This window comes from Equus caballus, chromosome X (assembly GCF_041296265.1).
Source record: "Equus caballus isolate H_3958 breed thoroughbred chromosome X, TB-T2T, whole genome shotgun sequence".
Lineage (NCBI taxonomy): Eukaryota > Metazoa > Chordata > Mammalia > Perissodactyla > Equidae > Equus > Equus caballus.
This window is the reverse complement of record NC_091715.1, coordinates 132,454,232-132,467,319: the sequence shown is the minus strand read 5'-3', so window position 1 is coordinate 132,467,319 and position 13,088 is coordinate 132,454,232. Positions and strand designations below refer to the sequence as shown.

General features: G+C 45.3%; 1 protein-coding gene across 2 annotated transcripts in view; it reads left to right on the top strand.

The window, feature by feature from the left end:
• Window positions 1–13,088, top strand: part of MCF2 (MCF.2 cell line derived transforming sequence) — a 117,268-nt gene that overhangs the window by 13,244 nt on the left and 90,936 nt on the right. Inside the window, exon 2 of one of the 2 annotated variants that reach the window (XM_023633414.2) lies at window positions 2,616–2,706. The exons of the other annotated variant lie outside the window; for it this stretch is intronic. Within the exon in view, the coding sequence (XP_023489182.2) occupies window positions 2,616–2,706 (91 nt within the window). The remainder of the gene's footprint in view (window positions 1–2,615; window positions 2,707–13,088) is intronic. 2 annotated transcript variants of the gene reach the window in all.

Sequence of the window (13,088 nt, the reverse complement as noted above, 5' to 3'; positions counted from 1 at the left end):
TTTCTTTCTTTATTTAAAAAGAGTTACAGAGGACGGTTGGTGGCGCAGAGTTTAAGTGCGCACGTTCCACTTCGGTGGCCCAGGGTTTGCCGGTTCAGATCCCAGGTGCAGACATGGCACCGCTTGTCAAGCATGCTGTGGCAGGCGTCCACATATAAAGTAGAGGAAGATGGGCATGGATGTTACCTCAGGGCCAGTCTTCCTCAGCAAAAAGAGGAGGATTGGCAGCAGATGTTAGCTCATGGCTGGTCTTCCTCAAAAAAAAATAAATAAATAAAAATAGTTACGAAAAACCAATTACTCGTAAAAATTTAACGTAATTACTAATAAACAGAAAAAATGAGAGCTCCCCCATCGCCAAGTGATCTCCAGTTTCACTCTCCAGAGATCATCACTATTAGCAGTTTGTACCCTTCCGAACCATCTTCTAGGCATAGACATAATGTATAGTGCTTAAAAGGAGAATCAAACTATAAATATTGTTTTGCATTTTACTCTTTTTCACTTGACAATACAGCAAGGCATCTTTCCATATGTGGATTAATCTCATACCTTTTTAAAATTGTGCTAAGTAAAGCCCATGATTATAAAAATATCCTCCTATATAGTCATCTAGCACTTTTATTTATGACTGCTATTCTTATTTATTTTTAACTTAAAATAAAGTTGTTAAAATAAAAGAAAGTTTTTGTAAAAGAACAGTAACCTTAGCATGGGTGGAATTCTTTTTTTTTTTTTTTAAAGATTTTATTTTTTCCTTTTTCTCCCCAAAGCCCCCCAGTACATAGTTGTGTATTCTTCGTTGTGGGTTCTTCTAGTTGTGGCATGTGGGACGCTGCCTCAGCGTGGTCTGATGAGCTGTGCCATGTCGGCGCCCAGGATTCGAACTAATGAAACACTGGGCCGCCTGCAGCGGAGCGCGCGAACTTAACCACTCGGCCATGGGGCCAGCCCTAGCATGGGTGGAATTCTTAATGTCATCTTGTTCACAACAGAGGGGACAATTATAAGCAGTTGCTCCTCTCCCCTCTGCACATATTCAAGAGGGGCTAGCAAACATTCTGCCTGTTGACTGGACACATCCAGACAGAGCTTAAACTGGCTAGAGGAAGAGGAGTGTGTGTGTGTGTGTGTGTGTGTGTGTGTGTGTGTGTGTGGTTTCCTCCCCTACTCGCTCTTGCCTTTTGTAGCTGCCTGCACCCATTCTCCTCAGGTGGGAATCAGTGATTCCCCACAGAATGTTTAAAAGATCCACTTGGAATGACCGGCCTTCATACCATCGGACCACTCTGCTGACAAACAATTTTGAAAAGGATAAGGATTAAAGAAAGAAGTGGCACTTGCAATTCGCATAAAGACTTCTAGTACTGGAGCAAAATTGGGGTGAATCCCAATGGCGCTGACTTGCTTTCAGACTGCAGTTTTTATGCTGACATCTCCTGGCGTCTTCAGAGCCCCATCTTTTCAGGGACCCATCCCTGGGGGATTTATGGAAAGGAAAGAGCTCCAGCTCCTTTCGTTTCCCACTTGTAGTCTTTAAGGGGTCGCCTCCTCATGCCTTTTTGTTTTCTTGTGCCCTCTATATTCTGTGCCTTCTCTAAGACGTGGCAAGATTCCCAAGCCCCAGAGGGATGGCAGCCCAGGTGTCTATACAGGCGGCTGCCTAGGACCTCGGTGTTTGAGAATCAGGGATCTGGACGGCCTGGGGCTTAGCATCCCCCAAGAGATGGGGGTGGAGGGACAGAGAGGGAGAGAGAGTGTGTTTGAGTTGGGGGTGGGGAGGGCATATTCCGGCTTCAGCACATACCCTTTCAGCCTCTCCAAGGCTAGTCTCCTCTTGGCGCTGGCAAGGACAGCAGTCCTGGCAGGGCCACCTGCATGTGCCCGCACTGAGCAATCCCCCCGCGCAGCGAATCTTTGCCTTGGCCATTGCGGGCCGGGATGCTAAGGAACCGCCAAGACTTACAAGAGTTGCCATGGGAGTGCGAGGCCGGGCCGTCTCCTCCCACCACGTGTGCTCCTCTAGCCCGGCCTTCCCTCTCCTGACAATGGGCGTCCCCGCAGGGGTTCTCCCTTTGGGCTACTTGAGTCCCTCCTCCACATCCCCCGCCTCCTCCCATCCTCCAGGAAGCTAAGCGGGGGCGTGTGTGCGCTCCCTGGAGGACTTGTCCTCGCGGCTGCTGCGGCCAGAAGCACTCCACCGGGGCCCCAAACTCCGAGCAAGTTCGCCGGCTCCGGGCGTGCCCCGCTCTCCGGCCTGTGCGCCTCTGTTCCCACGAGGGGCGCGGGCGGGTGAGCGGGCCCCGGCGGCGGCGCAGCCGGCCGAGCGAGCGGGGCCGGCGGCAGCACCCCTCCGGCGGTGCCGGGGCGCGCAGGGGCGGGCGCGGGGCGGAGTTCGGCGGCGGCGCCGGGGTGGTGGTCGCGGCCCCGACTCCCGCGTGCGGATGGCGGCGGCAGGCTCCCGGCGCCCCCCGGGCTCGCCCACGCTGGCGGCCCGGCACGTGCCCCAGGCCTCGGCGCCGCAGACCCCCGTGCCGTGCGGCCGAACCCCGGGCCTGCCCCAGGACCAGGACGGCTGCTCGTTCGTGCCGATCGCCCATGCTATCCCTCTGCAGGTGGACATGGCCATGGCCCTGCAGCGCGTGAGGATTTCCGAGAAGTACGGCAAGAGCTACCTCTGCCTCCTGCAAGCGGTCTTCGTCGCAGGTAAGGTTCCTCCCCGCGGACGCCGCCCGGCGGCCTCCTGCTCCCGCCTGCTTCGCGCTCTCCTCTCCTCACCCGCTCCCTCCCCAGCCGCCTGGGCCCGCGGGCACACTTTGTCTTCCCTCACGCCTCGCACCCGCACCCGCTGCCCCACCGCAGCGGGCTGCCAGCGCGAGCACTCCGGCGCGGCGGGCCGTTGTTCCTCTGCTGGCTGCCGCGCTGCGGGCGTGCGCCCCATGAGAAAGTCCCGGAGGCGCGGGGGGAGGTCTCCGCTGCTAGCGGTTCGGTCCCCGCTCCACTCCTCACCCGCTTCTCTGTGTCATCAGAGAGGTGGGGATAGATGATTTCTTCCAACTCCGCATCCCACAGACCAGAGGCCAGCCTCCCCGAGGGTGCACTTCCACTGTAATAGTCCCTGGATGCTGGAAAAGCTAGGGGGCTTTTGAGTAACACGTGTTGGGGAAACCGAGTCCAAAAAGAGACTCGGATTCTGAGGCCGGCCGCAGCGCAGTTGGAGGAGGAGTTGTAGAAACGGTGCCGCCGCCGACTTGGGCTTCCACCCAGACTAGTGCATCTTTCTAGCTTGGTCCATGAGCTTCCTGCCTCCCTACAAGTTGGAGGCACTCACTACAAAGGCAGAAGTTTTTGTTTGACGGACAGGACAAACAAGCAAAAAAAGCCAACAAACTCTCAAAACCTTTATTTCTGCTGTCGCGATTTGGGAAGGTGGTGTGAAGGGTATAACGTGGGCTTGGTCACTTGCCAGCCGTGATGCACACTCGTTTCCCTAGCTGGAGATGCCGAGCTTTGGGGTTGGTACAGCTGGGAAGATGCAGCAGACTCTGGGGCTCCAAGGAGATAGCTTCCTGTGAGACCGTGCAGACTGGGGCGCAGGAGCAACCCTGAGAACAGGGTGCAGCTCTGGGACCTTAAGTTCAGCCAGGGCTTTTCAGACAGGTCTGCGAGGTTCTCCGATTGATGGGCTTCTCTTCCTCTGCTCCCGGTGTAGTTTTGGTTTAGCAGGTGTTAAGCCTTGAAAAAAGGGAATTTGGCGTCAAGAAAGTAGTCTTGGTGGCACTTTTCCGCAAATCAGGTAGCCACAACACACATTCCAAATATCCCTCCTTATTCAGGGCTGTCCACAAATCCAAAGGAAGCCATGCAAACCCCTTTAGTTAGACCAGAATGAGTAAGCCAAGGCTGCGGTCTATGCATTTTCATCGTGCAGAATTCGTTGGTCTTGCTTGCTTTGCTTTTGAGGTGGTCAGTATTATTTCCCATAGGTGATAAATCATTAAGGGGAGTGCGGTGATGGAGCGCAAGCTCCTTCAGGCCTTCAGTGATTGAAATGGTTTTTGGATGCTACAAAAGAATCTCATTGAAACTCAGTGGAAAGTAGTTTGTATCTAGTGCTCATTTACCCTCTGCATCTTCCTGAAAGTTAAAAAAAATCTCCGTAGGAGAAATGTATGCTTTATCACAAAAATTGTTAGCTATGCCATGAAATATAAGTCAACATTTCTACAGCCAGTGATTTCTCTTGTTTCTATAGTTGTCTGATGTTTTGTCTTTCTGTACCTCTGAAGGCTCCTGCGTGTTGTCACGCCTGTGTCGCCTCGGCATTACAGCAATCACAGTATCTAAATGACACCAGTTGCTGCGCTGTGTGTTTACATGGGCTTGTGGTACTTTTCTGCCTTTCAGTATTTTTAACAGTAACGTCTCCCTTGCTATGGACCGACAGAGTGTCCTGGAAGTGGTTTGTACCTATGCTGTTAGAACACACACCATAGTACATTAATTTTACATGTGAAAAGGATTTCATATATTTTAAAATATTCATATATTTAAAGCACATGTTTACAAAGCTGTTCATGTTTCATGTTCACATGTTTACAAAACTTTCTGAAAGATCATTTTAGTAATGACCGTTTAGAGCCCGCTCACTCCCAGGGACACGCTGCAGTGTGAGAGCTTGTTACACAGGCTTGTGCAGCATCTGCTGTGGGGCAGCCACAAGAGGGAATGACTGACTCTACTTAGGGGAGACTTTAGGGGGAGCAGGAGGCATGAAGTGAATCTTCAGGGATGCATACACATTTCCAGGTGGACTGCGGATGGGGATGGATTGTGGTGGGGATAGGTAGGGAGAGGGCTGTCTCTAGGCAAAGGAAGTAAGAGGTACAAAAACAAGCAGAAAGGGAACAGCATAGTAGGTTTGAGGAAGTGTGTTTTTTTAAATGATTGGAGTGTAAAGTGTGGAAAATACAGGAGAAAGATAAACTTGGAGAAGCAGGCAGGGGCTGGATCAGGCAAAGCCTTGTGAGGCGTATTAAAGGGCTTTGCTTTATTTGTAGGGCAGTGGGGAGCTATTGGAGTGTTCTAAGCAGGGGAATAGACCAAGGCTGCTGCATGTGGTTGTATAGACTGTGCACTGCAAAACCCTGAGGGGCTCCGTTCGCACAAATGATACCATGAATGATGCCCCTGCTAGGGTTGTATAGTGCACAATGTGCGCAGTAGTCAACAGAGGCAATGCATAGTGGGACTTCTTGATTTTACAAATACCACTCTGGCGGTTGAGTGGAGGAGACTGTGTGGAGTATGCAGCACAGAGGAAGAAGACTGGAAGTAGGGCGGCTAGTTAGAAAGCAGTTGTAGATAGCTGGGCAGGAGTGGATGAAGGCACGTACTAAGCCACTTCTGGGAATGGGGAGAAGAGGAGAAGCTTGAGGACCTGAGAGGGTAGAATTGACTTGACTTGGTGACTAGTGTGAGGTTTGAGGGACAGGGAAGGAGACGAGGTTAATTCTAGGCTTCTGGTTAGGGTGACTGGGTGGGGAGAGAGATCATTAAGACAGGGAATGGAGGAGGAGAGCAAATTTGGGGTTCAATTTTGGGTATGTGGTTTCTGTGGAACATTCCAAGAGAGCTGACCAGTAGGCCTGGAGCTGAGAAGAAGCAAGTCTTATTTCTTACTGTCATCTGTGGAGTCCATTAAACAACTCTTAGCACTGAAGTTCTTTCCTTAAATCCACTTATCTGGGTTATCTTGATAACTCAGAAAGTCTAGCATGGAAGTAGCCCAGATTTATTATAAAACTATCTTTTGGACTTTGCCGTATATAAAGGTTTTTTTTCTCCTTTCACATTTTCCATACCTGATAATGGGGGAAAAAGAAGAAGGAAAAAAGAAAGAAATGTTTTGCATTCCTTGCAGGACGAAAGAATGCAAGCTATACTGATCTAAGGTAACCTCAGATAACTCAGACAAGTAGTTGTGAAAACCTGTTCACTGCAAATTTTGTTTTGTCAGAGTTTACCCCAAGAAGACGTGTAAATCCCCACCAAAGTTAATTACTCAATATATGTTGCAGCCTGGTATAAACGTGTTCCCCTGGTGATGGGTCATTTCCCAGGCAACACGGGACTTGGCGTTCCACATCACTGAGTTTTTGGGGTAACTGAGGTTCGGCTCTTTTGGTGCTTGACCCCCCCCCCCCAATCTCTAACCATTTTGGATGGAAAGCTTTTCAGAAAGATTTTGTACTTTCCTGATTTCTGAACCTGGAAATAAATGTAAGAAATTGCATCCTTTCTTGATGACTCGAGATTATCCTTATAATAGCATGAGTTATTTTAATGTGCTGTATATAGTGTTGCCTCAAGGGCTCCTAACTGTGGACAACTGTTTGTCCCTACATTCAGCTGGGCACAGATTGTTCTGCCGCTCAATTTGTAATGCCTGTTTTTCTAATCTTTCCATATATCCCCTGTCTGTGAGCTGTCATTTCTCGCTGCCGTTATTTTAACTGTTTCTGCCGACCTGCGGTTACTGCCCAGCCCTCGACGTGTCCTCTCCTCCGTTGCTCCTTCTGATGTGTTGTTATGAGCTAGGAAATGAGATAAACGAACTTGTCTGAATTTTCGGTCAAATATGAGTAAATAGCCTGTGAGGAGGGCTGTGGGGAGTCTGCTTCTCCTAATGTAGGTGAGCTTTAGTACATGGGCTCTGCTATCTATTCCGATGGCATAAAAGCTTTCCCTTTTTTTCTAGTTCTTAGTCGTGTTCTGGGGGTTGATGCTGTTAAATAAGTTATCAGGAAAACCTGTGTTCTCTTGTAAATGGAAGTATCACGATATGTGAAATGGTAATATTTTGCTTTCTTGTAAAACAAATAAGTGTGTTCAAAATCGATCAGAAAATCAAGACGCATTTTACTCGTTACATTTCTTGGGCCTGCCTGTAAGTGCTTGGCACTAGGAGGGACTTCAGTCTTAGAAGTTGCCCCCAAGGATTGAAAGCAAATGTCCCCATACAGCATCTTCTCAAGCAAGCACTCTCTGAAGGTTCGCTAACAAGCCTGCGCCTCACCTGCCCCAGGGCAGAAGCAGAGGGCACCCCATAAGGGGAGATGCAGCCCATCTGATTGCCACCCAGGTGACTTTCCCTTTCTGTTGCTGCCAAGGCAGTTAGCTCCTGGCAAGAGGCCAATGTCACAGCACTTCCTCTCATTTATTTTTCACCCAAGCCCTCCCCTCATTGTATATGTATGACAGATGTAAGGATCTGACTGACTTCTTGTTACTTTTAACACTGGGAAGGTGACATTGAGCAAAGACCTAAAGGACGTGAAGAAGTTATCGGGGGTATCAGAGGGAGAGTTCCAGGCCGAGGGGACGGTCGACGTAAAGGCCCTGAGATGAGAGAGTACTAACAAGATCAAGGGACAGGAAGGGGACCAGTGTGGCTGAAGCTGTATGAGTGTTTGAATTCATGTGTGTATGTATGTATGGGGGGTGTGTGTGTGTGTGTGTGAGGTATGAAATGAGAGAGGTAAGGGGTCTGATCATATAGAGCTTGGTAAAGACTTCGGCTTTTACCCTGAGTCAGATGAGGAGCTATCAGAATGTTTTGAGCAAAGGAGGGGCTTACTTTTTAACAGCATCTTATGTTTCAGCAGCATCCTTCTGGATGCTGTGTGGAGAATAGGCTACAGGTGGGACAAAGGTGGACATAGGGGGACCAATTAGGATTAGGAGGCTATTAGGATTGATGATGGTGGCTTAAGCTGGAGAGGTAATAATGGAAGTGGTGAGCAGTGGTCAGATTCTGGATAAATTTTGAAGGTAGAGCCAAAATGATTTGCTAATGTTTTGGATACGGGGTATAAGAGAAAGGGAAGAGTCAGGGATGACTCTTAAGAATCTTGGCCTGTGCAAGTGGGTGGCAGGAACTATCAATGGAGATGGAGATGACTGCATGAGGAGCAGGTTTGAGGGGGAAACCATGAGGATCAGAAGATTGGTTTGGGACCTGTTAACTTTGAGGGGCCTATTGGATATCCATGTGGAGATGTCAAGCAGGCAACTGGATATAGGAATCTGGTGTTCAAGGAAGGGATCTGGGCTGTGGCTATAAATCTGGGAGTCATCGGCCTTATAGGTGGCCTTTAAATCCTGGATGAGAGAGTGTAGATAGAGATCAGCCAGAAGAGACAGTTGTTTGTGTCCCCCCAGTGAAGACTTGTGGGTGATCTATGGCTCTTCCCCAAAGCAGCATTTATTTGAGGAGGAAGGAAAGCACAAAGTAAAAGTGAAGCAATGCTCCAAAAAGACAAATCATTTCTGTGGTTTGTTGTTCAAATGTTTGTGCTGTCAGATTTGCTCACAGGTCACTTTGACTCATGTTCTTTGCTCACAGTCTGGAACCAACGTAATCTCTGCCTGAGGGTGAAGAAGAGGTCTATGTTTTGTTTTTTTTTAAAGATTTTACTTTTTCCCCTTTTTTCCCCAAAGCCCCCCAGTACATAGTTGTATATTCTTCGTTGTGGGTCCTTCTAGTTGTGGCATGTGGGACGCTGCCTCAGCGTGGTCTGATGAGCAGTGCCATGTCCCCACCCAGGATTCGAACCAACGAAACACTGGGCCGCCTGCAGCAGACCGCGCGAACTTAACCACTCGGCCACGGGGCCAGCCCGAGAGGTCTATGTTTAAAGCTCTCCAAAGAGGGAAACTACAACTGCAGTGGCAACTGATCCTTTTTGATGGGTACAAGAAATCTGTAGGTTAGTCAGTTATGGTTTAAAATCATGCTGCAGATGATCCCTTCCCATCTTATGCTTTCTTCAGTAGAAATTGTAAGCAGCCAGTATTGCTTTCCAGTGGAGAAGCCCTTTATTCAATTGCCTATCATTTTCAATACATGGTATAGTTTTCTTTTAAAAAATCATATTTTAATGGAAAAACCAAAGGGTGACAGCAAATTGGAAAGAAGGACCATTTTACACTCAAAATAAAGTTTGAGGCTTATAAAATAATTGAATTAGCAAATGTAGTGACATTTTAATATATCGAAATTTACTCTTAAAGGTAGATGACCTTCTCTCTGACTTTCTTTTGAATATTTATTAATGATATTGTCACCTTTGCCATGAAGAATTTAAGTCGGCTCTTAACCCTGCAGATGCTGGGAAAGCAGACTTTTTAGCAGCAGTTATAATTTTCATATGTGTATTCTGTCTAGAAAATTATGAGCCAGCAACTTTATGGAGATATGTAAGATAATTTTAATTCAGATAATATAATTCAGATAATTTTTTGCATTAACCTGAAAAGGGAAGGAGAGCCATTCCGAGCAAGGAGGAGCAGAAAAGAGTTTTGTTAACAAGAGGACAAATGGGAGAAACAGGATCCCATTCTGGTTTTTTTGAACAGCTTTATTTATTTTTAAATTATTTTATTGAGGTCATAATGGTTTATAACATTGTGTAGTTTCAGGTGTACATTATTATTTATCAGTTTCTGTGTAGACTGCATGGTCCCCACCACTAATAGTCTAATTTTTATCCATCACCATACTTATATGGCCCTTTAGTCCTTTTGCCGGCCCCTCAACCCCCTTCCTCTCTGGTAACCCCTAATCTGTTCTCTTTGTCCATGTGTTTGTTTGTCTTCCACATGTGAGTGAAATCATATGGTGTTTTTCTTTCTCTGTATGACTTATTTTGCTTGACATAATACCCTCGAGGTCCATCCATGTTGTTGCAAATGGGACGATTTTGTCTCTTTTTATGGCTGAGTAGTATTCCGTTGTATATCTGTATCACATCTTCTTTATCCAATCATCAGTTGATGGACACTTAGGTTGCTTCCACATCTTGGCTACTGTGAATACTGCTGCAGTGAACATAGGGGTGCCTAAGTCTCTTTGAATTGTTGTTTCAAGTTCTTTGGATAAATATGTAGTAGTGGGATGGCTGGGTCATATGGTATTTCTATTTTTAATTTTTTGATAAATCTCCATACTGTTTTCCATGGTGGCTGCACCCCCACCAGCAGTGTGTGAGGGTTCCCTTCTCTCCACGTCCTCTCCAACATTTGTTAAACAGCTTTATTGAGATATAATTCATACGCCATACAATTCACCCGTTTAAAGTATACTTTTCAAAAGTTTTTAGTATCATCCCAAAGTTGTACAATCATTACCACAAATTTAGAACATTCCCATCACCCCACCCTGTTCCCACTAGCTGTCACTCCCCATTTCCTCCCAACCAGCCCTTCCCACCAGCCTCTGGCAGCTAATAATATACTTCCTATCTCTATAGATGTGCCTATTCTGGACTTTTTGGACAAATAGATTCATATAATATGTGATCTCTTGTGACTGGCTTCTTTCACTTGGCATAATGTTTTTAAAGTTCATCCATGTAGTAGCATGCATCAGTACTGCATTCTTTTATATGGCTGCTTATTACTACATTGTATAGATACAGACCACATTTCAATTAGCCATTCTTCAGTTGTTGGACATTTGAGTCGTTTCCGCCTATTTGCTGTTATGAATAATGTCGCTATGAACATTCTTAGACAAGTTTTTGTGTGGACATACGTTTTCATTTCTTTTGAGTATATATCTAGGAGTGGAACTGCTAGCTCATAGAGTGACTCTATGTTTAAGCTTTTGAGGAACTCCCGGACAGTTTTCCAAAGCAGCTGTACCATTTTACCTTCCCGCCATCATTGTATGAGGGTTCCAGTTTCTCTGAGTCCTTTCCAGGACTTGTTAATCTCTGTTTTTTTGGTTCCAGCCATCCTAGTGGGTGTGAAGTGGTTTCTCACTGTGGTTTTGAGTTGCATTTCCCGAATGGCTAGTGATGTTGAGCACCTTTTCATGTGTTTATTGGCCATTTGTGTATCTTCTTTGGAGAAATGTCTCTGCAGAGTCTTTGCCTTTTTTTAAATCAGCTATTCCTCTTTTTACTGTTTAGTTGTAAGAGTTCGTTATATAGTCTGGGTTCAAGATCTTTATCAGATATTTGATTTACAAGTGTTTTCTGCCAATCTGTGGGTTGTCATTTTTTTTGATAGTTTCTTTTGAAGCACAAGTGTTTTTAACTTTGAGGTCAAATTTACCTATTTTTTCTCTTTTTTGGGAATCTCTGTTTTCAGTTCTTTTTTTATTGAGGTATAATCGACATGTAACATAGTTTCAGATATAAAACATAATGATTCGATATTTGTATATATATTGCAAAATTATCACACCAATAAGTCTAGTTAACATCCGTCACCATACACAGTTACAAAATTTTTCCCCTATGATGAGAACTTTTAAGATTTACTCTCAGCAACTTTCACATATGTATTATTAACTGTAGCCACCATGCCGTGCATGACATCCCATGTCTTACTTATTTTATAATTGGAAGTTTCTACCTTTTGATCATCTTCACCCATTTCGCGCGCCACCTCCCCCACCAGATTCCACATATAAGTGAGATTGTATGATATTTGTCTTTCTCTGTCTGACTTATTTCACTTAGCATAATGCTCTCAAGGTCCATCCATGTTGTTGCAGATGACAAGACTTCCTTCTTTTCTATGGCTGAATGGTATTCCTTTGTATATTTATATCACAACTTCTTCATCCATTCATCGATTGATGGACACCTATGGTGCTTCCATACCTTGGCTATTGTAAATAACTCTGCAATGGGGGGTGCGTGTATCTTTTCAAGTTAATGTTTTCTTTTTCTTCAGATAATACCCAGAAGTGGCATTGCTGGATCATATGATAGTTCTAGTTTTAATTTTTTGAGGAACCTCCATGATGTTTTCACAGTGGCTGCACGATTTCACATTCCCGCCAACAGTGCGCAAGGCTTCCCTATTCTCCACATCCTCAATAACTCTTGTTATTTCTTGTCTTTTTGATAATAGCCATTCTGACAGGTGTGAGGAGATATGTCATTGTGGTTTTCGTTTGCGTTTCCCTGATGATTAGTGATATTGAGCATCTTTTCATCCTGTTGGCCTATTTTTTTCTCTTATCTCTTGTCTTTTTGGTAGAAAAGATTCCCTAATCCAAGAATTACACCTGTTTTCATCTGAGTTTTATAGTTTTAGCTCTTACGTTTAGGTCTTTGATTCATTTTGAGCGTATGTCGTGAGTTAGGGGTCCCACTTCATTCCTTTGCATGTGCATATATCTAAGTGTTCCCAGCACCGTTTGTTGGAAAGACTATCCTTTCCCCACTGAAATGTCTGGGTACCTTGGTTTAAAATCAGTTGACCATAGATGTAAGGGTTTATTTCTGGACTCTCAGTTCCATTCCACTGACCTATCTGTAAGTCTCTCATTACACCTGTATCACACTGTGTTGATTACTGTGGCTTTGTACCAGCTTTTGAAATCAGGAAATGTGAATTTGCCAATTTTGTTCTTCTTTTTCGAGATTGTTTTGGCTATTCTGGGACCCTTGCACTTCCATATTAATTTTAGGATTAGCTTATCATTTTCTGCATAAAAAAACTAGCTGGCATTTTGCTAGGGATTGCATTGGATCTGTAGATCAATTTAGGGAATGTTTGAACCTCATTTTTATAGTTGTACAAATTGAAGTTTCCCCAAATATGAGGTATTCACATTTAAGGTATTTGGTAATTATTTACTATCATGCATTCTGTCCCATCGACGCTCATATTGAATGGTTATTCCTCTGTAGTTTTTCTTGAGTTTCCAAGGATTCCACTATGTTAATTCATTTCTGTTGTGAGGATTATTCTAGAGACCCTGCTAAAAGCTTAAAAGGCAAAAAAAAGTTAATATCCACAAGTGTTCTCCCAAGGAGAAACAAAAGCATGAGGACAAACAACAACAAAATATACTCACTAGCTCAGTTGCCTTAGTGTTTGTGATTCAGCGTTTGGCACGCCAGTCTCTGTGGGACTAGGTGGGATGACATAGGGAAAACGAGAAGCATGCATTCTGATGCCACATTAACCAGGAATCTGCAAAGACCTTTCTAGGCTGGACAAGACCATTTGTCAATCAAGTGTGTAATCCACCTCCCTGTGATTGGAGGCGTCTTTTAGGAAAA